At 29.2% G+C, this 25633-nt stretch overlaps 2 protein-coding genes across 4 annotated transcripts in view; both read left to right on the forward strand.

Annotated features, from left to right (window-relative positions):
* LOC114126069 (tyrosine-protein kinase transmembrane receptor Ror-like) overlaps nt 1-25633 on the forward strand; it is a 71902-nt gene that overhangs the window by 42735 nt on the left and 3534 nt on the right. For 2 of the 3 annotated variants that reach the window (XM_027989945.2, XM_027989946.2), the window contains exons 2-10: nt 13417-13519; nt 13591-13634; nt 16315-16683; nt 19085-19151; nt 20896-20995; nt 24598-24834; nt 24893-25049; nt 25119-25358; nt 25416-25570. In XM_027989945.2, the coding sequence (XP_027845746.1) occupies nt 13417-13519; nt 13591-13634; nt 16315-16683; nt 19085-19151; nt 20896-20995; nt 24598-24834; nt 24893-25049; nt 25119-25358; nt 25416-25570 (1472 nt within the window). Of the gene's footprint in view, nt 1-13416; nt 13520-13590; nt 13635-15892; nt 16055-16314; nt 16684-19084; nt 19152-20895; nt 20996-24597; nt 24835-24892; nt 25050-25118; nt 25359-25415; nt 25571-25633 lie in introns of those variants that run through there. The other variant, XM_050202103.1, reaches the window with a different exon arrangement.
* LOC126550474 (uncharacterized) lies at nt 23041-24012 on the forward strand. The gene has a single exon (XM_050202104.1). It carries the CDS (start codon nt 23096-23098, stop codon nt 23870-23872), a length of 777 nt encoding a protein of 258 aa, XP_050058061.1. The 5' UTR covers nt 23041-23095; the 3' UTR covers nt 23873-24012.

The raw sequence follows: 25633 nt of genomic DNA on the forward strand, positions 1-25633 counted from the left end.
GATTGGATTTGTATTTCTTTGCTTTTGATTAGGTTTGTGACATATGTGGCAACGCCACCGCTGGCACGAGCAGCGTTATGACGGTTTTTGAAATATCCTTCGTATCCACGTATGGGAAATTGTTGATAAGGTTTAAGGTTTGTTTCTTGGAAACAAAAAACTATTGGTTTAATATTGTATTTTGCGCGTTGAATATCGGTAAGATGTTTGAAAAGGCCATTTATGTTCCATTGAATTATTTGATCCATATTTGTATTAAGTATTGGGGGTTTGGTTTTTGTTTTAGTGGGGAGTTCAGGTGTCTTGAGGAGGAAGTACTTGGAATAAAAGATTTGCGAATTTCGTAAAACGAGACTTCATTGTTTTATCATTTATATTTGGTCTGATTTCTTCGACTAGATTCATTATAGATATTATATCTATGTTGGCTTGTTCACAGAGTGAGTGGATGTTAATTTGTTTGTTAGTAGATTGTTCAAGTATGTATTTAAACTGGAGAAAGTTTATCGGGGAATTTTTGTTGTCATCAAAGAATTTTTCGATGGGTTTGAATGCTTCATCTCGATTTTCGATGGATCTTGTAGATGAGTTTGAACGAGATCGTATTTTCGGTTTTTTTGAGATTTTAGTTTTTTCAGGATGTGAGGGAGAAGGGGGGGCGCTTGTTTTGGAGGGGGATTTTTGGGATGATGTGTCCGAAATTGGTCTTTTAATTTGCACTATAGGTAGGGTATTGGATGAAAAGTGTTCTTGAGACGGGTCCGTAGTTTTGGTATTATTTTGTTGAGATTCGTTGATATGTGAGGTAAAATTTGGTTTTTCTAGCTTTTGGGTTTGTTCTAGATATGTGTTTTGATTATCTTCTGTGTATAAGGTTGAGCTGTCGTTTGTATTAATTATATTTATTTTTTGTGTGTCATCAAAAGAATGTGAGGAGGGGTGGATAGTTTGGCTTGAAGGGAGGTTTTTGCTATGTTCTGATGTATTTTTGCAGTGAGCTGATGTATGGCCGGTACGTTTACACAGATAGCATGTAAGTGTATCGTCAGTAAGAAAAATACGATAGTCGGTATCTTCAAAATGAATAACCAGTGAACCGGGTAATTTTGCTGTATCCTCAAATTTGATATGGGTTTGCCTTCTAAAGCTTATAATGTGGGATAGGTCTTCTGTGGAGAAACCAGCTTTTAAAAAAGAGATTGGCGTAAGTGTGTTTATTCCAATGAGGTTTAGTGCGTCAGTAATATATATATGTGGAATAATAGGGGGCACATTTGAGATTATAATGCGTTTTGCTTGGTTTTCTAATCTACGTATTTCGATGTTATTGTTATCGACGGTAATTGTCGGATAGCGATTTATGATATCATTGACTATATTAGAATTGGCGAAGTAGACACAAAAACGGTTATTTGAAATTCTTGAGGCAAATTTAATGTTTGAGGGATTAGTTATCAGACTAATCGCTTTAATATATTCAATTTGTGGAATACCGTCGATTGTATTAAAAATAATGGCTTGATTTTTTTTTGGAAAGGATTGATTGGCTGTTGTCTCAGCAAAGGTTTTTTGTGTGGGTTTTTCGTTTATAAGGTTAGTATTGTTGGTAGTAGCGGGTTGTTGATTTGGTATAATTTTTGGAGTGTTATTGGTTTTTGGTGAGTTTGTAGAATGTTTATTCGTGGTTGTTTTCGACACTGCGTTTGATGACGAGCGTCTTAAATAGGTATGGGTATTTTTGGGAGGCGGTTTGTCGCCCATTGTTATGATTTCCGGTGCAATTTGTCGATAAAGAGATATTGTAACGTTCTACGAAATATACATTACCGATAAGCGACGACGCAGCGGATCAATAATTGTTGTGTAATACGTATTTACTGCTATCGGGAGCTATAAATGCGGAGCGCGATAGTTAATACACGTGTGGTTTAAACGGTGTCCAAACACGTACTGACGTCGTGTTTTATTTTATTATTTTTTCCCCTCTCTTCTCTTAAACCCTTCGATAAATTTTGAGAAAAGGATAATATTGTTAATACAAAGAAAACCCGATGTAACGTTACTATTTTACCTTTTTTTTTCTCTCTCTCTTCTCCTCGTCCCTTATCTGTGTCTAGCGTGTCGCGCGCGCTCAACGACGCCCTCGCACACGTCTAATTCAATTATCGTGATTTTTTTCCCCTTTCCTCGGACAGTTTTTAACAATAGACCACAAAGTGTATTTGTGTTATTGAATTTCTCTCTCTCTTTTTTTTCTCCTCTCCCTTCGGCCATCGTCTCTCTTCTACGTCCCGATGACGGCCGCCGGAGCACTTACCCTATTTTCACGAGAATATAAGTACTCGACGTTGGAGGCGGCTCGCAGCTGAACAAATAGTCGTCACATGCAATACAGTACTACATACACACTCCGTGCACTGCACTCGTCGTCGGCATCGTGTGCACACGTCGTCGTATTATAAATAATATCATTTAGTACTTTGAAAAGAGTTTTTGGGAGGGGGGTGGTACGAAAATCGACGTTGAACACGTATTGAGAATTTCGGAACTACTGCGTGACGACTATGACAAATATTTAAACGACGATGGGAACTCGAGGCATGTGTCGCGAACGGACGGCGCTACTACTCTATTATAATGTATGAATTATATAGAACTCTGGAATTATGTTTGCCCAGTTTTCTTAAGCGAGTGATGGGTCCGTAAAGTTATTGAAACATGTCAGCTGCACTATTCGGATGTGATAAATTATCGAAAATAAAACTTTGAATATTTTATGTTTGTATAATATTCTTAATCAAATTTATTTCACTCTATGTTCGCTTAGTTTATAATTGATTTTACCTGAAATAATAAGCAAATAACTTGCGTGTTATTGTTATACGGTCGGGTATATCAATGTTTGTGTTTATTTTTTTTCGAAGGGAGTCCGTTATTAACGGTCAACTGGCCCAGTCATCGCTAAAATGTTTCCGAGTTCTGTGCATTATTTAAACGCCCAGTGACGAAGACAATGCACGCACCGAAGGGTGGAAAAAGGATTCGTCATGTTAGTGTACCTACCTACCGCGCGCCATTCGTCAAAACAAATAATTGTTAACCATTGTTCCCGGGGTGTCCTGAAAATATTATTAAAGCGTTTTAAGTAGTAAGTACTTCAGAAAAATATCGAACAGCCTCGTGTACCTATGTTGAACGGCACTACAGAAAAATAGAACGCCCACTGTGCACGTGAATATATTATTTACATACGGTTGTTGAAATGTGTAGGTACTTACCAGTTACCAGTCGGCGATCACCGATCTATGGCGTTTAAGTTCGAGGAATATCTGTAACCTCGGCAACAGTACTATAGGCTTTTTGGTTTCTACCCGTTTTAAGTCGGTTATTGCTTACTATATACACATAATATAACGCACGGTTATATATTATGGTCATTATATAGTTTAAATTGTATTCGTTTTAGTCATTCATCGTAGGCAATTACGACCTGTTTTAGCCTACCTATGAACGTAATCCGTATAGTTTATTTTATGTGCAATCGAATTAAAAAAAGATTTTACTAGCTATAGAATACTCCAAATAATAATAAATTATACAAACGACGTTTTTACTCGGGTACCTACTACGAATTGATTAATCACGAAAACGACCGTCGCATTAATTAGATTAATTTAAATAATACGTAAACATTGTGCATATATAATAATGTATAATTTATAATTATTATTATGTGTGTTTATGAGTATGTTTTATATTATATACCTAACATCCGTGACTGTGTTTCAACACATCGAGTTTACAAGCGTGGCGATACATATTTTAGGGTAGATAAATAGATTATATTGTATTAATTATTAATTCGTATCGATATCCGGTGTATACGCGGGTTTTCGCGCGTCGACCACTCTGCAGATATACAAAATATATCAGTGCATCTGCCTGACGAATAATCGAGATCTGACTTATATTTTATACAGAAATCCAGTGTCAAAGATAATGATTACTTTTCTTATGCTTATATTACACTGTGCGATATACGATCCCCAAAAAAACTTTAAGGGCGGAGATAAAAAGAAAATCAATATTTTTTATACCTATATACATTATACACATATAACACACAGTTCAATGTTCTGTATTATTTCATATTGTATATTACAGAGAGTGGCTCCAAATTCACTCTTGTTTTTCTTTGAGAGCCGACAAAGTTTATCGAAAGGGTGACAACACTATACAGTGAAAGTTGCTCTCGCGTCACCAAAAACCATTCTATAAACCTATATAACCGCGTGCGTAATACAATACGACCGTTCATGTGTATTTCCAAACAAAAATCAAATCGAAAAATAATATTTAAACTACAAAAGTTAAATACCAATTTCAAGTTGTTCAATTATTATCGTTCTCGCGCAGTCGTATAATGTATAGAATGCACATAACGAGCGCTTTTAAGTAGTTTTAGCTTTCCGAAATTCTAGTATAATATGTAAATACTACGCGTCTCATATATCCAATGTATTATAATATACAACTTTGAATTTAAAAGAATTAAGTGCTCGACTTGTGTTATTAAAAAAATATATAACAGGAACTATATTTAGGGGAAAAATATTATGTAGCTTTTAAATTTCACTAAAACCTAATTTGGGAGGACTAAAAGCTAAATACCCTTGCGGAAGGATTACAACGGCATTAAATTTGGTTGTTCTGCAGAGGGGGTGAATGAAATATTAAAGGATCACGTCATGTAACTCAATTTAAAGCACAGGTGGCCCAAGTGGGATGTAGGTTTTGACAAATACGTTTCTGTACGGTACCTAATTATTCATTTAATGGTAAGTGTATTATGAACAGTGATGGTAGCCGGCACAAGTATATCTTAAATTGACTAATTACATAATAATACAATTCATTTTACTTTATACACTATAGAAACACATTTTTTGTACCATTATACTCAATACATACCATATTATATTTATAACACACTCATGTGTAAAGCGTATTGGTATTGCAAAGTCATAATTATTAATAATTATAGTGTACTAAAAAACTAATAAAAACTAAATCCATCGGAAGAGTTTATAATTTAAACATTAAAATGTAGCACTGGTCGTATTATTATTTTCATCGACTACACTTTCGCCATTTGATCAATAATTTTTTTCTATATTACTTACCTATAATAATTCTACACCAGTTTTAAAACACGTACATAGGTTTCATCTCGTATATATATTTTATACTGTTTCAACGCGATCGTGTATTATTTACGGGTATATAACAAGGTCTTTAACCGTCTTAATTTTTGCTCTGCGGACCATGGGGTGTAATTATTGAGTGGACGTGCACGTGTTGCGCCGCTATAGAGGAATGACGTGAAAGGGAGTGGCGGACTACTATATATTATTATTTATTATTCTCGTTAAACAGTGTTGACGGATATTATAGGTATTTTATATTTTTACTCCAATATTGTATTACAGTAATCCGTTTTTATCATTTCTGTAATACAAATTTCTATTTACATACACATTCATCGCCTCGCGACGTTTAGCTACACATATAATTTAACATAAAAACTATACTCGTATGATTTACGGCTGTAGAGATAACAATTATGTCCACCTATCACAATTTGTTGATATTAAGAGCTCCGCGGTATGCCCATCATTATTATTATTTTTTTTTTAATACACAACACGAAGGCCCAAGTCCATAAATCTTGCAAGTGTTGGTTTATCTCTTCGCTCTATGTTTATTTTCAATTTAAACTATCTCGTGTGTTACACGGTCGTGTATACTCGCCGCCTATACCGCAACCCGTCTACTAACTCATCCAGTCATCTAATAGATTACGTATTAATAGTACGACATTAATATGTAATATACACACTGCAGATAGGTGTATGTACGTATTATGTATTTATTTTTTTTTCGTTTTAAAAAGATAACTCCCCACCACGGCCTCCCCTATAATTTATATTTTTATGTTTGATATCCTCGCCGTGGACTGTTGTACAGCCACTACTGACTAAAAATAATTACACTATATTATACGTATAATATAAGACGTATTCTTAAACGGATATCGTATATAGTATGAGAGACGTTAGGTAGGTACGTTTTACTTTTTTTTCTCCAATTTCACGGTTGTTACAAAACGTGAAGCCTTGTTAAACTCGCTTGTTAGTTATACAATGTATATATAAATACATAAGTACGACATCGCAATGGTCGGCAATTAATATAATATATAATATGCGTATATATAAATTTATAATATACCTATACATTATATACATGATATATTATATTGATGATGCTTAAAAATAACGATAATATATACTGTGTAAGCATTATTATTATCATCATCACGGTTATCGATAAAAATCGATTTGTCGTAAAAGCCGTTATTTTGTAGAAGTCCCCTCCAAATGTAGTGTATGTATAAATTATTATAATATTTTTTTATATAGAAATGTATACGAGAAAAGTGCAAACTTAGGTAAAACATCTGGTGCTTCAAGTTTGTAGTTATTTTTGGTTTCCAACAATTTTTTTCAAACAAAAAAAAAAAGTTAAGAAATAGTTCAATCGAGTTATTGTTTAATGTATTTGACTTGGATGTTACGTCGTCGAATTTTAAAATTAAAAGTTGATTGTAATAGAACATAATAACAAATAATAAGTCATCGTCAGAGATAAATCTCGATTTAATTCAATATTATGTTCTATATTACAGAAATGTAATTTTTACAATGTAATGTTTTTCAGAACATACTTAGAAAACTATAGCCAAGATTATAGCTGAGTTTCAACGGTTTTAATTTTATACGAAAAACGTAATTGGTAGGAATGTACACGGGTACACAAAACGATTAAACTGAGTTTACAACGCGCGCGCCACCAACCGCATATTTTAACAAAATATTTCTAAATATTCGATAAAAATCGTTCGGTGTAATATATTCCACGGTCGATTTTAACGACTTTAATAATAAAGTAAACGACATAATGTCGTTAATATTATATTTTTCGAAAATTCCAAGAGTTGCGAATAAGTAAAAAAAAAAAAAAAAAACAACACAGATACAAGCAACCGACGGCGCGGCGTTCCGGTTTAAAAAAGACATTATATTTTATAGTTCGGTACCTATATAATAATATTATATTATTATTGTGTTGAAAATCGGTTAAACCCGTTTAGCGGCGGTTAACATTCTGTGTACTTATATATTATATAGGTAATATATGGTACGAAATGTAAATTACTCTTATCTAATCGCACGATATTGCACGGTCGCGGTCGACGGGCTCGTGACATATTACTGTTATTATAATATTATATACACTGCACGTGCATGTATTAGGTTATATCGTTGCACTTTCGTTGTACTTTGCACCTACCCTTAGCGCGGGTCCTGTATTCCCCACAGTCAGAGCCACCCGCCGTAGGTCGCTAGGGAGGATCGTCGTGTTGGCGAGATATCTCGTTTCTGGGGATATTAACACATTATATGCACATAATAATATCTCGCGTTGCATACGTTGTGTATATATGTTTAGGCGTATTGTATAATATTATTATGTATCGTATTGCGTATATAACGTTTTATATGGTGTGTGTCGTGTGTGTATGTGTGATAAGCATCTGTCCGAGACAAATATTTTACAGATTTCGTCCTCTCACAATATATACATATTACATATATATATATATATACATTTAGCTATACGCGTAGGTACTCGTTTATTGGGATTATCCTCAAACAAAAATATTTATTGTGGTGTGGACCTGCAGGAGAGACTGCGCAGAGTAAACCTTAAAACCTATATATGTATATATAACAACGCGTATACGGCGGTGGGGGTGGTTTTTTTTCTCCGAAAAGGGATGTAAACGTGTGGCGATGCCATCCGTTTGATAATGTCAATCATATATATATATATACATATATACAGATTACAGACACGCGTATAAGCCCGGCCTGCGGGGGTTTGAGTGAGTGAGTTACACACCGAGTGCGACGATGGTGACACATCATCATCGTCCACGTCGACGGCAGGCGGCGTCCTATCGGCGGATACCGGACCCTCTCGCGGAGAGGACGTGCAGAATGTGTGTGTTGTAAATATAAATACAACGAAATTTAAATCTAAATGAGAAATTCAAAAAAAAATATGTTTAAAGATGCGTTATCTACAACTAGGTATTTTTTCTCGTATTCGTGCATTCGTCGTGTATTACTACACTGCAGTACTTACATAAAATCATAATGCGAGAATGATTTCAAAACAAATATAAAATGAGTAATATTGCGATCAACATTTCGAATACGCGAACTATACGACCCCTACACGGCTACACCTATTTTTCGAATAGTATTCTACCCTCTATACCGACTGTAAACGCTAGCGCTCAATATTATATATTTTAATAAAAATATAATAATAGTGGTTAATAAAGTATTATATCGATAAATAAAAATATTATTGTAAATAATAATATACGTATTTATATATTTTTATTTAATTGCAGTATATGTATACCAAATAAATACTGGAACTCATTGAGATTTCTCGTATGTAAATAGGCACTAAGCATAACTAAGCATTTTATAATTTTTTACAGCGGTACACTCGTGCACTTACAATATATTGAAGTAATACATAAATAACCGTTTATTTAATTTTGCTTAAATATATTTGTAAAGGAAAATTAATGTTTCCATAAATTCACTAATTTTCTTCTTTGATTACTTCTCACGAATTCCTTTTATGGATTATATGAAATACTTGTAATAAATTGTGTGTTGGTGAGTTGCAGTCTTACTATTAATACTATTACTATTACTATACTTATATAGTACTACTCGTTTACTAGTATACTGCAATGGTCTGAGCTACAATTTTATGATCATTTAATCTAAATCTTATACATGCATACATATTACATATTATTGTATATAATACGTACATGGTGCGTCTTTATAGTATTTATAGTCAGTATATAATCGATTGGAAATAATATTATACATGATGTGTCATGTGTTTATTTATTTTAGAAAAAAATCGATTTATTTCCAGATCATCGAATTCGATTTTTGAGCCACACACACGTTTGATATTAATCCCACGGGAAAACACTGTTTTATGTTTTGTATTTCTTTTTTAATTTGTCCCCGTGGCTTAAATCTAAACTCGTGATTTTTTTTTTTTTTTAGTTATGTTTTGTTCATAGTTGCAATTTTGCATATTTACAAATACCATCATTCATAATATTTAGCAAAATGAGCAAAATATACTCGAAAAATATTTTTGTTAACAAATTATTCATTTAGGTACTATATTATAGTCTTACACACAATATTGTTATATTTTTATAAAAATATTGAGATTTTATTTTTATAGTTTTCATATCATTATTTGATTAAATTTTAAACTTCACTATTATTCGGTTATAGGTAGTAGACATTAGTTAAATCATTAATAATGTATATTATGAATTAAACACTCATAAAATTTATATTTATTCAATGTCAATACACACATATTATTATACGTATGGATATTTAAAATATAATATCTGTTATTTTTATAATATTATAATATAATATTTGAGAGCATATAATTATTTAATCAATAATCATAAACCATCTGATAAAAATTAATTTAGTAAATATATTAAACATCCTTAATTTTTTATACAAGGTTCTTTAATTAAAATATTTTTTGCAATAAAAAAAAAGCCGGTAAAATATAGACCTACACTACCTTTTTTTTTTTTTTTTTTTTTTTTTTGCAGTTTGAAACCGACGACCGGGAGGGGACTGCTTTCGCATTACTTCCTCCCAGAAAGACCTACACTACCTATAACGGGCTATAAAGACTTGTACTATATTGTTAAAAAATACCCAGATACCCTTTATTTTATCGAAAAATAATTTTTTTTTCGAAGTATTTGTTCAACTCAAAAGCTTATTATCATTTATCGTGTATTATAAACTGTGCAGGTCACTCGAGAACAATTGAAATTTTCATTCACCTAGACCACTAAGTAAAACTGCCAAACGCAGAATTTTAAATCAGAATAAAGGACTACATACGTATAAAGGTCACATAATTTACGCTCCAGTGACTTTACCTTAAAGCTATATATACATATATATGAAAGAAAGTGCTTTAGAATTAATAACTTGAAAGTAAACCGGTAAAAACATTTCGTAGGACTTTTTTGTTGCAACCCTTGTAAAATAATATAATTTGTTTATATAATAAATATGAATAAAAAATAAATGAAAGTGATATTGTAAAATGTACAAGAAAAAACCTATTTTTAATTAATTAATTTTTTAATAAAAATAAACTTTGTTAACATACACTTATACATTATAGTATATAGGTATTTTTATAATATTTATTAATAATATAGTTATATACAAACGTAATGTTAATACGGTGATTATGGCAAGTTGATATAGATAAAAAAATCTATCTGTCTAGCACGATGCAGTTAATAGATACTGAATAGTTTGGATAAAGTAAATTATAATTATAAATTATATATTATTGCAATATTACATTATATAGATCTTTATATATCGATCGACAGTTCTTTTGAGGTGTTCAGTTGGATTAACCAAGATTTATTTAGTAACGGCCAACGGGTTCGGTGATACCTGGATTTATTAAGTGGAACTCTTTGAAGGTTTTTCTTTTGACTTGATCAAATAAGTTCGTAAATTTTGGAATGCAAAGGTTTTTATCGAATGATTGGTTAGTGACTCGCATAAGAGTCCAGCTTACTATGACTATAGGTCGCTGGCACGTATTATATACAGTATTTAGACTTTAGAGATTGATATATATTTCGATTAAGGTTTTTATCAAAGGCAAGTCACGAAAAACCTCGGTTGGTCTGGATTTTAATTTAACAGAATGGGACTTCTAAAATTTCCGTAATGGGGGCTGCAAGTTGCCGAGTTATAACCCCGAACCACAATATAAAAGCCGTAATTGACAGATACGCCCTTACAGAAATGTTTCTGTCCGAAACTAATATGATCGTTAATTAGTTTATTGCTCTGAATCTTACTTTCAAATATTGTAAATCGTTTTATAATATTAATAACATTACGATACATTGACATTCGACAACTACGGTCATAATAGTACAGCTATGTCCGTCCATAGAATATTTTCTATACAGTTCGAAAAAGTGAACAATATAATATAATATTATTAATTATAATGACATAATAGTAAGCGTGAACATCGCATCATGATGGTATTACATTGATCAATAATAGTCCGGCGTGTCAATCTATTACACATTTACACGTTTAAGTCCGTGTCACTATATACGTCACTCATTATTCATTATATATTATTATTATTATATTTTTCTCTTTCTATTTCGAAACTACAAAAGTAAATCGTTACAATCTCACCACCATCTAAATTTTTTTCAACACACGTCCCTATACCTACTATACGAATTGGGTGCGATCTATAAGGGCCCGTGAAACGCATTGTCCTCGTTTTGTTCATGGGAACACATCCGATTAAAATACAACACACACACACACACACAAACATATGTACGTAAATACACAATAATTCTAATGCTTACTGTATTATATATGAGTCTTATGTGTAAAAGTATATTATATATTTTGTATATGTGTACGCATTGCAACCCGTATTGTTAACTCTTCGTGTCCATCACCGTATATTATATTATTATTATTTCACCATATATAACAGCGCTGCGTGTAGTCGTTTCGAAAGAATATATTTTGTGGTGTACACAACACTGTATTCGACTTTTGTCCCGTTGACAGATGTCCAATAAAACATCGCAGATGGAGTGGATATAGGTAGTGGCCGTGGCACCTGGTTGCTTCAGGGCTGCACGTCAATATTATAGACGGGCACAATCCATTATAATATATTATTGTTGTACGATAGGTCGTAGCTTGGCTTTTGTGGTATTGGGTTTTTTTCTCTCGTTGTTACCGTTGTTCCCGTTAATATACTGAAACCAAACTCAAATATAATATGCTTTTAACAGTACACGACATGACCCATATAAGTCAGGTACTTACTACCTATAGACGCGTCTTGAAAAAAAATGCATCCTACTGACATATTATTTGTAGTGTACACTTTATTATACAGTGCATTACGACAGTACCTACCTATTTGACATCTGTATTATGTATAGCTGGAAACAAACTATTCTACAAATTCATACGTATATAAACGTATAACACGCGGGTATATTATATTCAATTTAAACCGGAAATTCTAACACAGTTGTCTACCTTTAGGTTTATTATTGAAATGGTTCGTTTTCGTTTGTTATCCATTTTTTACTTAAATTAACAGTTTTTTTTTTTATATCCGTCAAATATTTACTTTCGTTATATAATTACTTCCAAGGTTGAAACGTTGTATTATGTTTATTCGCGTGGTTTATACCTATAACTTATTTGCCATCTTTATTCTTTATACAAAAAAGAAAAAAATATTCTAAAACGTCAATGTTAACATTTAATTAAAATAATCTCTTTAAAACAAAAGATTGCTCAAAATGTTAACAGTCATTGAAAAAAAAAAATAATAATATTTTTAGTTTTATTACACCATCGTTCAAACTTTTGTGTAAATAAAATACATTTTTTTTTTTTTTGGAAACGGTGAATGTGTATACACAGCAAAATATATTTAAACTTTTAAATCGATTTGCATGCAAAATTTCAGTGTGAATTTCTCGTCAAGAAATAAGTTCAAAGTTTATATTATAATACATACAATATAACGTCACACAATTATATTTTTACATTGCAAAAGGCAAAGTATTTCAATTAAAAATGTTTCTGAACTTTTCACTTTCTGCAGAGCTTTCAAATGCTTTGAACTAAGAAAAATGCGCGATCTGTGTTAATTGTATTAAACTGCAATTAAGTAAAAAAAAAATTTGTATACAACACGCATATCGTGTTACATGTTTATTATAATGCAAGCGATATTTACATACGTATTTCTATTTTATTTGTATGCTGTAAAGTGTAATTATTTACCGACTCGCTGTATAATATTATCGTTTTATTTGTATCTGCTGTCCCTATATAGTTGGTCCGCGAGGATCAGCCGATGAACATATTATGTTTTTCGACCTAAAATAAACCCCACTGCAATAAAATCGACTCTATCGTCATACTATATTATATTGACTTAATATTATAGCTTGACGTTTTTATTGCAATCGCAGTTAAATGCCATTGTAATGCACACATATTCAATACATTTTACAATCTATAAATAATACATAATATATGTGTATTATACGTTGCGCACGTTTTTTACATCTATCTAAATTCGGTTTTTTTTTTTGATTTTTTACAGTTTTTCCGGACGAAGGAGAACCGGCACCGAACATCGAAGAATACAGTAGCATTTCCAATTACGACGACTATGACACGGAGACGAATTCGTCCACTGCTTACGAGTAATGAAATAATTATACATTATAAAGAAATTACGTTCGTTTTAATAATAATTCATTTTCATTTTATATAGAACTGACAACACTGATGTACTTTTACCGAAAGGGAACAAATCGAGTAATTATAATTTATATATTTATTTATTTGTTTTAATATTGAATTAATGATTTATTTGAGAACTCTCGCCTCTCGCATAGTTCTAAAGTGAGTTTCTCTATACTAATAAATTCTTGAAATTTAGATAATTAATATTAATAAAATCTTATTTTAAAATACGGTTTATAAATGGAGATAAACGTGAATATATTATAATAAACAATTTACATTACTCCGAATGCATCATACACAACTTTTATTAACTCAATACAGTAAAGTTCAATTGAATTATTATATTATATTGGCTTTTAGAGTTTTATAATATATTCTAATATATGCGTACAACATAAAATTTCTCGGATCTATTCTTTATTTCAAACAGCATGAGAAATGTGAGTAAATCACTGAAATTGTTAAAGTCTGCAGTATAATAAATAGAATCCAATGTATACATATATATATATACTATTTACAGTATAACAATATAAAAAACAACCTTTTTTTGTCATTTCAACCTTGATCATTGATGACTGATGAGTGTAATTATTTTTATCGTCTCTGTATTTGTATACATCTGTATAATATACGTCTCTATACATAATATTATGTAAATTTATCTTTATTGTTACTAATAAATATATTCAAATAATATATACTTCGTTAAAAATTTCCTTAAACATAAACGCATATTATTATAATAGTACCCGTATTTGGTGATGATACGATCTATAAAATGTACGCTCCTTCATCACTATAACGGTAACCTTCACCGGATTAAGACTGTCTACAAGGTACAAAGACGTTTCTGATCAATTTTTAACGTTTTAATTAGTGTAGTTGAACCAGTAGGTATTTCATTTTGTACTAGATTGTTACTAACCAATAATTAAAGATCACGCGATTTAATTAATTCAAAAATCGTATTTAAATTAATTTTTGTAAAACCTCGCTTGATGGAGTATACAAAAATGCATATTTATTTAATATATGATTGAAAATCAAAGAAGAACTATTGAATTTTAGTTGTATACTTTAAATTTTATAGCGCCTTTTTAAAATCACAATAATATTAACAATAAATATTAATATTTTTAATAGGTACCTAATACATGTATTTTATTATATTAAATAATTATATAAATTTATTAATGTTCGTTTTCTTATAACTTTTATACAGTAGGTACTATAAATAATACCGCAGTAATGACCAATGTGTTATCTGAAAGTAATGCATGTTACAATAAATAATAACACCATAAAAATGTCAAGTAGTCGAGATGACACACCCTTTCTTTTTATAAAGGAGTTTTATATAGGCAATTTCAATAAAAAAAAATAATGATTATCGAATACAATTTTTTTTTAAAGGTGAATCAGCATATTATGGCATTTTTTTTTTTGCTAGCAAAATTCAGACAGCTTTGCATGCTTTTTAGCGCATATAAAATTGTTATTTTATATAAATGAATAATGTAAATGTATGAAAATTTGATACTTCGAATATTTGAATACCTTTACTATAGATATAGTTGTATATTATATATATTATAATTTGTAGTTTTACTTATTTACCACACGAAACATTTTTTCTATATTTTTTCGTAATTACTTAACAATACCGTTAACTTATAGTACTATTTTAGTCATACGTATTCATACAAGGTTTTAATAATGATGAAAATATTTAAATATGTTTGAATTATTGTATTTTTATTTTCTTAAAATATTTTGTTAAAATTGCTTATTAAATCGCCTACCTATTACGTATTACATAAACTTGCGACACAAATTAAAAGTGCTTGTCTTATAAGTTAATACTTATTTATAAGGCTTGGATTTTAAAGCATATATAATAGGTACATATGCTTCATTTTTATATATGAAATAGAAATCTGTTTTTTATACATGAATTCGTTTCACATCATTCTGATTCCAAACAAACATTGATTTTTGATTTTTTTTGTGTGAAAGCTTTTTTTTTTGTTTTTTTTTTTTTCAATTATTCCGGCTCTTTATCTGTTTATTCAATTCTAATTCTAATAATAATAATAATAGTAATAATAATAATAATAATAATAGTAATAATAATAATAATAATTAATGTAAAAACCCAAAATACGGACCAATGGATTTATCGGATTATTGTTGTTTTCGTTATCTGCTTGTTTATTAAATAAAGGTAAACAATTTAAACATATTACATAATATTATAGATTATCGACATAGCCTGCATTAGTGCATTACCCACGCCCCACGGTCAGTATGTCTTGAACATCGATATCGACCGGACCGTTTAAAAATTTAAAATTTAGTGTTGTAATTTTAAACCTCTCGTATGGTGTATATGCACTGATCACTTCAGTGGATATAAAGAGTTCGTTTTCTATGTATAAAAATATTCTGTCGGGCAATAGAATCAGTTACAATACTGCAAATCTAGGGTAATACACGGTCTATCGTTTATTCTTTTTTTAATTTAAATTATTTTTTCAAATTTTTTTATTTATTTTTATAACTAGTTCATATTAATTTTTTTTACATTTATTAAACAATCGTGTGTGTTTTTTAGTTGCTTATTATGCTTTAAAATCCGAGCCTTACTTATTGACAATGCGTTTTTTATTTTTTTTTCATTTTTAATATTTTCTTATTAATTTTAGTGTTAACAAGTATTTTTTAAATTTTCATACTTTCCCAACAGGTGTCATGCATTTCGTTCGGCAATTGAATAACATCACAAGAGACTCGGGCAAATCGGTTAAGCTCAATTGCGAAGTGACCGGTGAGCCACCCCCGCTGAGGATCCAATGGTACATGAACGAGGTGCCGGTCGGTGGATCAGACGGTGTTGGAGGTGGTGGTGGTGTTGACGGCGGAAATGGTGAGAAAAAATCCAAGCCCCGACTGACAGTCAAGCGGTTTCAGTCTAGGCACAAAAACGGACTCGGATCTCGATTACGGATCAACAAACTGGAGGTGCATGACAAAGGATTTTTCACGTGCGAAGCCACAAACGGAATTGAAAAAATACAGTCTACCGCAATACTCATTGTCAACGTCAACCGTTTCAGTGAGTTCCAAAATCATTTACTTTATACTATCTGTTAATATATATTAATTTATGTCTGCTGCTAGGCGCAAATCTAAGTAGGTAGCTGATAACCCAATTTTTATTAGTTCGATTTATATAATATTACTGTTTATAAAAATCAAAATTTTATTTTAGATAATTTTAAATGTGGATGGATATATTGAGTATAGTGAGTTTATAGACTTACCGTTTTACCTCCACTTTTTTGATAAATATTTTATGCCCCACTATACTTGTCGTAAACTTCAAAGCTCCTATTCGATGGAATTACTCGAATTTCTCATAACTCTCATAGAATAGTGCTAGTATTATACGAGCATATACCTATGCAAGGGGGAGAGATTTGGTTGTTCAACCACATATCTCTTCAAAAATAAAAGTTGTTAAATTAAAAAAAAAAATTTTTTTTAATTTTTCATAAACTATATAGACTCATATCATTCAGTTGGCTTCTTAATTTATTTTTTTAAAGTTCATGTTAAAAAATGTTGGTTCACAATTAATGTAAGTAGGTAAAAAAAAAGGTATATCTAAAAATGGTCAAAATTTTGAAAGCGATTATTTTTAACTGGACGAACCTTTTGAAAAAACTGTATTCCATACATAAAAAATAATTTGCTCTTTCCGACATTTAGCGAGTAGTTATAAAATATACCTATATTATAAATTATACCATAGTATATAAACAAATAAAATCGAATTTTTATTTATATTTTATGGGTCTATAGAATGTCTAAATAGTGAATATTGATGCATTTACCCAAACAGCCACAGATTGTTCGTTAAAAGCCAAAGGTTTCCGTCCCCTGGTTTAAAACGATATATATTATTCTGTTCTATTCCTTAGAAATTATGCCAATTTAAAATTGGACGTTCGGTTTGAGTCGCTAAAACTTTTTGGCATCTTCTGCAGTTTACGTATATAAATGAACAATCATATCACATTGATGTTTAATATTATATTTTGTTGTATTATTGCCACTATTTGTGCAATATTTTTGGATTAATGGACGAATTTAAGTTTTATATGGAATATTCATATTAGTGAATTTGTGCAAAAGTAGTATAGTTTTCGAAACTGCAGTGGATAAGAACTACTATGGAATACTATATAGTTGTTAGTTGTATTTACTCGATAAATTACAAAATATATTATTAATAATTTTGAACAACTGTCGAAACCACAGTAATATTATCTATTTTATACTTTTATAGAAAACAAAATAAATAATAACGGATAGTTAAGAAATAACTTAAAAATAAATTTACATATAGTTTCATTTTTATTTTCTCGTGGTTTTATACACTATAAAATATTATGTACCTAACTTAATCCCAATTAAAGCCTGTTGACTCATTTATGGCTATAAGAATTAATAAGGATTGCATATCAATAATCGTGTGTCGGTTGGTTTCAGATCTAAACGATGGTATAATAAAATTGTTGTTTTAACTGTTTCCCCATTATAGAATATTGAAGTTAGGTATACCTACTCTATAATAAATGCTACGTATATGTATATACATATATAATACTATATATGTTATTTCGATAATATTTAATCACATTATATTGATAAATTGACTGCAAAAACTCAATACTATATGCATTGAAGAGTATATTATATACGTTGAGTATACAATTTGCTTTATTATGTAGTAAAAGATGTAGGTATTGACGTCGAAATCGTATAAAATTATTAAGTAGGTATCCTTGAAGTATTTATTTAAAAATTGTATTTTACATAATCGTTTTCAATATTAACTACCTATTCATAATCTGCTGACATACTTATATTATTTTTTAACAAAAAAGAAATAACGATAGGTATCTCAGTGCCGAGTATAATTTGTAACTATATGTATGTAGTCGTCATTTACGCGCTGTGTTGTATCGGTCACCTCAAAACAAAGCAAACTCGATAGATAAATTCAAGCTTTAATATATACATGTAATTCATTTATAACAATACATTTCAAGTGTATTTTATAGGTGAATTCGATGTATTCAGTAATTTTTTTTATTAGGTAACCCAACTCGATCGTGAGTATGACTAATTATTATCGTTGCTAATTGCAGATACGGTCATTAATCGGAACACCTTATGCGCGCAATGTCCATATGTTCTAACATTAAGGGGTTAAGGATGAAACTATAGACCGCATCGAAATTTTACTCGTATAATTTACATAAATAACTCTCCTCCATAGGTCATAATAAATTACTGAAATATTTATAATATGTACGCTTATAACATTTTTTTAGACTTATAATAATATCTATATTGATATTTAGTAGACTATCACATGTCTTACGTATTATTGTGCCTACATATAAATATTACCTACATACGTGATTGAAATTTATTTTATTTTATAGGCCACGATGAATCCAGTATCGACATACCTCATTTCGGATTTTCAAACCAGTATCCGGTAGTAGAAGGGTAAGTGATTTTACGATACATATTTTATGTGATATGATATTATGGTATCTAAATTAATTTCGAGTCCAACTGACTATAGTTTCTTATTAGGCAAGTTTCTCTGCTTTGAGAAAATACCCGTGACATAATAAAAGGTTTAGGACTTAAAGTTCTTGAATATATTTGTATAATATATAAATGCAAAAAACGCTAAATAGTAATAAATAAGTAATATTAATTAATATAAAGTATAGGTACAATATATTACATTAAATATACTGCTGTAGCTATAAATTATGTTCTATAAAGGTAGTCGGCGAATATGATTTAGATTTGTATAAACAAAATCGGGAGTATTCGCGTACCAAAAACTTATAATTATAGGTACTTAATAATAATAATTAAAAATTCGCATGTAAAGAAAATTAAAATTAAGACGGAAGACGAATTCGACCATACATATATCTTTAAAATTATACATTAAATTAATCTTAATTATTCAGCTTTGATCATCACATAAATTTCACTGTGTGTGCAGGTTCTAAAAAAAAAAATCTATTTCTCAACGTTTTTTGTTGCCTATTTTGCTGAACATTCATTCCACGTTTTATACGTATCATGCTCCCGATTCGAGATTTACCAAATTGTGTTTTTAATTAACTCAACATTGAAATCTCGTTTGTTGCAAATAATTAGGACACGCTTTCCAGTAATCATAAAACAAAAAAAAATATATTGTTAAATTATACGATTGGCTTTTTCTGAGTTTTTGGTGTATATGCGCATTATTTCGATTGTATTACACGAACAATATACATTTTTCACGCGCTCTTGCGATGGTGATTAAAGGCCAATACCGTTTAGTTTAAATATAATTTTATTCATTGAGACCGTTTCTATGTACTTGCACAGTTCTAATCGATACTTACGTGTCATAGTTTATTGTCATCGAGCGTTCATAAAAGGGTAGACCTTATAGTCTGTCTTAAAAACTGTCGCTAAATAATAAAAAATAATAATTTTAAAAAGTAATAAGCAATTTTAGATTATTGGTACTGCTGCTTTGAATCGTACGTTTTTAATCACGACTAAACGAATGCGTTTTCAATAGAATTTTTAATTTAATCAAACAGTGCAACTGTAATCATCATTTTAAATTTGAATTTACCGCCGTTCGGTCTGAAAAATCATACCAAAGACGCTATAAGTACCATACGTGACCAATATGGAACAGGTACGAAATCAATGATTATGATAATGACGTATACCTGCGCATGCGCGCCAAGTTGTATACAAAAATCATTGTAGTATCAGCTTTGAGTTTAGAATGTTTAGAATTTTAGATCAGTGTATGAGTATTAATTACAGAAATAATATAATATTATCAAAAGGCTATAACTTACTTAATTACTTTAAGCCACAGACTATGGTCTGTAAATATTAGTGTTTTTATCTACATTAAAATTCATTATTCAACAATAATTATTAATATAAATATTGTTAAAATATTCATTGCAAGATGATTATTTTTGTAGAGATATTTTCTTCTAATTGTCATTTGTCTACTTAATGGATTTATTCATAAATTAGTTAAATCATTCTTTGGTTATTCTATACTGACCACTGTGAAAATGTTTAACTTGATTTTTCTACTTATAACAGCTATTTTAGCTTGTTGTGCTGAAAACCATACCAAAATGTATTTACACGTTATTGATTAACCACTTGCAGTTACTTATGATTTAATTGAAATTTTTGTTTTTAGGGAAACCAAAATCAACTCCCATATTGGAATTAATGAACAACAAAGCCCACTTGATACTATTCCAGAGCTCAGTCAAGTTTTGAATTACCCAATATGTCAAGTAAGTGTTTATTATTTCACATATCTGATTGTAGGTGTTCCCTGTATTTTAGCTGTTGATATATTATTTTTAAGTATCTATTCAAAACAGATTATGAATATCATTTAATAATACTTAGTTCAAGTATTTTTTTTATATATCAACTGAATAATGTTTCATTGATCATGCTCATATAGGGCCGCAGTGGCCCATGATGACTTATTTAATATTATATTAGGTGTTTGCATTCATTGTATTTACTTATAGGTACTTATAGTTATAACATTATGTTATAGTTTATATTATTTAAATACAGAATAATAGACAAATTAACTTTAATTAAATAATAACTTTAGTGTTATTAGATTATTACTTTGATAGAATTTTCATAAGATTGACTGTTTTGATGTACAGTATTTGCCTCTAGGCTTTGACTGTAAGGTCTTGATTGATATAACACGTTAAATTAACATTGATGTCAACTGAACGCCAGTTTGTGTCATCTTATTATTAAATGCTCTACAATTTAGTTAGCATCACGATTAAACTAATTGTTTCTTGTTAGTGTCTTCTACAAGTATTATTTAATTATACGTACATGCAAGTCATTCATTGATATTTTGATTTTATATTTATTAAGATTTTTTTTTAAAACCACAATTTATTTTCAGCATTTCGACAAATATACTTATATATAGGTAACACACAACTAATGTGTTTAAATTAATGAATATACATATGTTGTAATATTATAATATCATAATATTTTACCAAAATATATTCTAATCACAATAAGTTAGTTTTTTTTAAAAAAGAGTTGATTTAGTTTTTTTACAATTCTAATAAAATATTTTTAAGCTAAATGACTTAAATTTTATCTAAAAAAAATAGATAAATAGGTATATAATGTGTTGTGTACATAATATATATCATTGCATTGTTATTTTTCTCAATGACAAGTTTAACCGATTTATAATTAATGTTTCTTATCTATAAATGTTAAATTTGAGTTTCAATAACTCAAAAACCTCGATAACTCGAATTTCTTTTTGTTCTTATGGAATTCCTATATTCACAATGCAATATTTATTTTGTAAATCGAAAAATACAGAAGTCTAATTCATTTTTACCTCCCATGAAATTCGAGTTATTGAAACTCGACCGTATATTATAAGGTCTTAGCTTAGAAAAATGTTAAATAAATTATTAAATTTTAAAATACCTCTTGAAAATCAGCATCTAATTGTATTATTGGACCTCACTAAGACATACTTGTGTTAAACATTTTTTAATTCACAATTATATTTTTTGTCATTTATTTATTCAAACTACTCAAGTTTCATAATTATCTATAGTACTAAAATTATATCCTCATAAGTTCTTCAATTTTCCTTAAAAAACATTGTCATTTAAATTATTTAATACTATAACTCCAGATTTTAAAATAGTAATTTTGTTGTCAAAATTAGTTAAAATTTGAAAATGTATTGAATTTTAAATTAAAATATTTTCTTTAGTGACTAAAACATAATAAATATATAATATATTAATTGCTTTTATATGTAACATTTACATATTTTTTATAGGTAGGTATATTATTTTAATAATTAAGTATTGAGTATTATACTGATAATTGAAATAATAAGGAATTTACAATTATTATTGCAAAAATAATAAATGTGAAAGAATATATATATTGAAAAACAAATTATGTGGAAAAATAGTTTACATCCTACCATGACTTAATACAATTTTTTTTTTCATATCTATTTTCTCTTTGGGTTGTGAAGAAAAACAAGTGTTTATTCACTTTTAAGTACCTATGAGTTTTACTGTTTAATGAAACAAATGTTCAAAATTTTACATAATTTAGTTAAGTTAAAACATTATGGAAAAAATATTAAATGTTATAAAAAAATTTTAAAAAAACATTATGTAAATGAATTATGTTTTTTGTAAAAACACCTGAATAAGTTAAACAATTGTTTTTTTCTTCTTTATAATTATTAATTATTGCTAATTTTAAAGAACAATTAAATCTGCATTATAAAATAAATATATTTTTTCTATCTTGGTATAGTACATTTTTGAATTTGTTTCTAAATTTGTAGTTTTTTCAAAATGTTGAAACTAAGTTCAATGTATACTTTATTATTATACTTACTTCTTACTACAAATGTTTTATGCGACCGGAATAATGTATCAAAAAATGATGACCCGTTTTGGATTAATCCATGTGGCTACACCACTTATAATGGTAAAGACTATGATGATTCTGATGCTGGTATCATAGACCGTATTTTAACTATACAAAGACAATGTCAAAAAAATATTGATCCGTTTAAACGTGAGTACATTCAGCAAACATTCAAATCTGATTATGATACGCACTATGATAGATGGATCAATGAAAATAATAGCTGGATGACTTCCCGACTTTTAAATAGGGCTGAAGATAATATGCAACAATCATGTTTGGAATCACGTTCATTTCCCAGTGAATTGAAATTCACTTATGAATTATTACAACAAGTTGCTGTTGGTTATGAAGTATTGCTTGATGATGCAAATAATGTTGATTATTTGGAAAATCGTTTCCTTAATAGTTTTACCACTTGTAAGAATGATTTGCAGCAACTTCTATGTGAGATTAGTGATGATGTTGACATTACACATCAAGATAAACCAAAAGATGTTACTAGAGACCAAGTCCCTAATGATGTCCGGCAAGAAACCAGCACTGCTGAGAGAAATCTCACAAATTCTATTATTTTTCGTGATTATATGATAGCTATTAAGTATATGAAAAATACCTATGAATATTTAAGAAGCAAATGTAAAAATGATATTATTGATTTTAAAGTATGGTTAAAAAAAAATCGTAAACGTAATCATTAATATTTATTTTTATTATTTTTACTCGCTATACTGAGTTTTTCATTATATAATATATATAAAGATACCTTTGGTTTTATTTAATATATTATTACCTTTTTTTCTTTTTTACTAATCCATAACTATAATTTATTATATTATAAATATTAAAACAAATATATAATTTTAAGAAAGATTGTATAATTCTATTTAAATTTAATGGTTATTGTTGTAATTTTTTTGTCCAATATGTATACTTATATAGTTATGTAGTATTTTTTTTTATTCATAAGAAATATTTTTATTGAATAATTCAATTATTAATAATTTGACTTTCAGTTTTAAAAAAATTTGTTATACCAATTTTATTCATGTTTGAATGATAATCAAAATTTTATTTTAAATAAAAGAAATTATAAAAACAATAAATGTCTAGACGTATTCTATAATCATAACCTAATAACAATATTTGACAAAATGATTACCTAAATATTGTAAAGAAGCCACTGATCTTACTTAATAGTTAATAATTGTAAATATAATTAAAACCTGTAACCAAATATTAATATTATTCAGAATTCATAAATTTAGAGTGCACATTTTCATTTTAATATGAATTTTTATCATTAGCAATTATATTTATGTTAAGTTTTTGTCTTTTTATCAATAAAATACATCTGAATTATAATATTCATTTAGTAATCCTAAATTTATTACCTAGTTAATAGTTAAATATATTCTAATTTTAGATGTACCAAGGTTCACATTGTTCAAAATATCTACAAGGTCAAAATGTGTATATACCCGCCAATTCTTCACAGGCTCTTATTGAAGGAAACCTAAGTTCTGCTTTTAAAGTAATTACAAGATCTACTGATATGACACCTGGTTGTGCAAAATATGCTCTCCCTTCTATTTGTCATACTGCTTATCCGTTATGTAGAAAGGATAGAACTATACCTAAGCCGTTGCTTGTGTGTCAAGAGGTTTGTCTCTCTAATTCATTAATAGCTTTTTATGTTACTTATACAATTTTTTTTATAGGACTGTGAACTATTGGAAAATGACATTTGTAGTCAAGAGCATGCAATTGCCAAAAAACATCATTTACTTGGACGTTTTGTCAATTTACCTAATTGTTCTTCTTTACCAAAAACTGATTGTTTTGAACTTGGTATTGAGAAACCAGAAGTCAATGAAGGTAAAATAGCAAATGCATTGTACATTATTATCAATTAACACATTGTAAAAATTGATTTTTGTTTTTCAGATGAAAAGTGTTATTGGGGATTAGGAGTTTCATATCGGGGAACAACATCATCAAATCAAAATCTATCATGTGTACGTTGGAGTCAGCAATTAATTGTAAAAACGTCTGATTATAAGGAACTACAAGGAGGTCATCGTTTCTGTCGCAATCCAGGATCTGAAGAAAATGAACCTTGGTGTGTTGTTGAAATGCCAGACACAGGGCAAATGAAAAAAATGATTTGTGATGTTCCACATTGCAGTAAGTTGTTTGATAAATTGTTAAGAATTTTATTTAAAATTTTCATGTTATATTTAGTGAGAACTCTACAATTACCAATTTTCATTGTAAGCACAGTCAGTATTTCTTTATTTGTCGTATTGGTAGTAATGGTAATTTGTTGTATTCGAAGAAAAAGCAAGCGACAGAATTCAGCAATACGTCGTAGACTGCCGCCATATACTAATCAAAAAGTAATTAAATATAATATAAAATATATTCATACCAGCAGCATAATAACATTTTTTTTTTAAATA

The sequence above is a fragment of the Aphis gossypii genome, chromosome 2 (assembly GCF_020184175.1).
Source record: "Aphis gossypii isolate Hap1 chromosome 2, ASM2018417v2, whole genome shotgun sequence".
Classification (NCBI taxonomy): domain Eukaryota; kingdom Metazoa; phylum Arthropoda; class Insecta; order Hemiptera; family Aphididae; genus Aphis; species Aphis gossypii.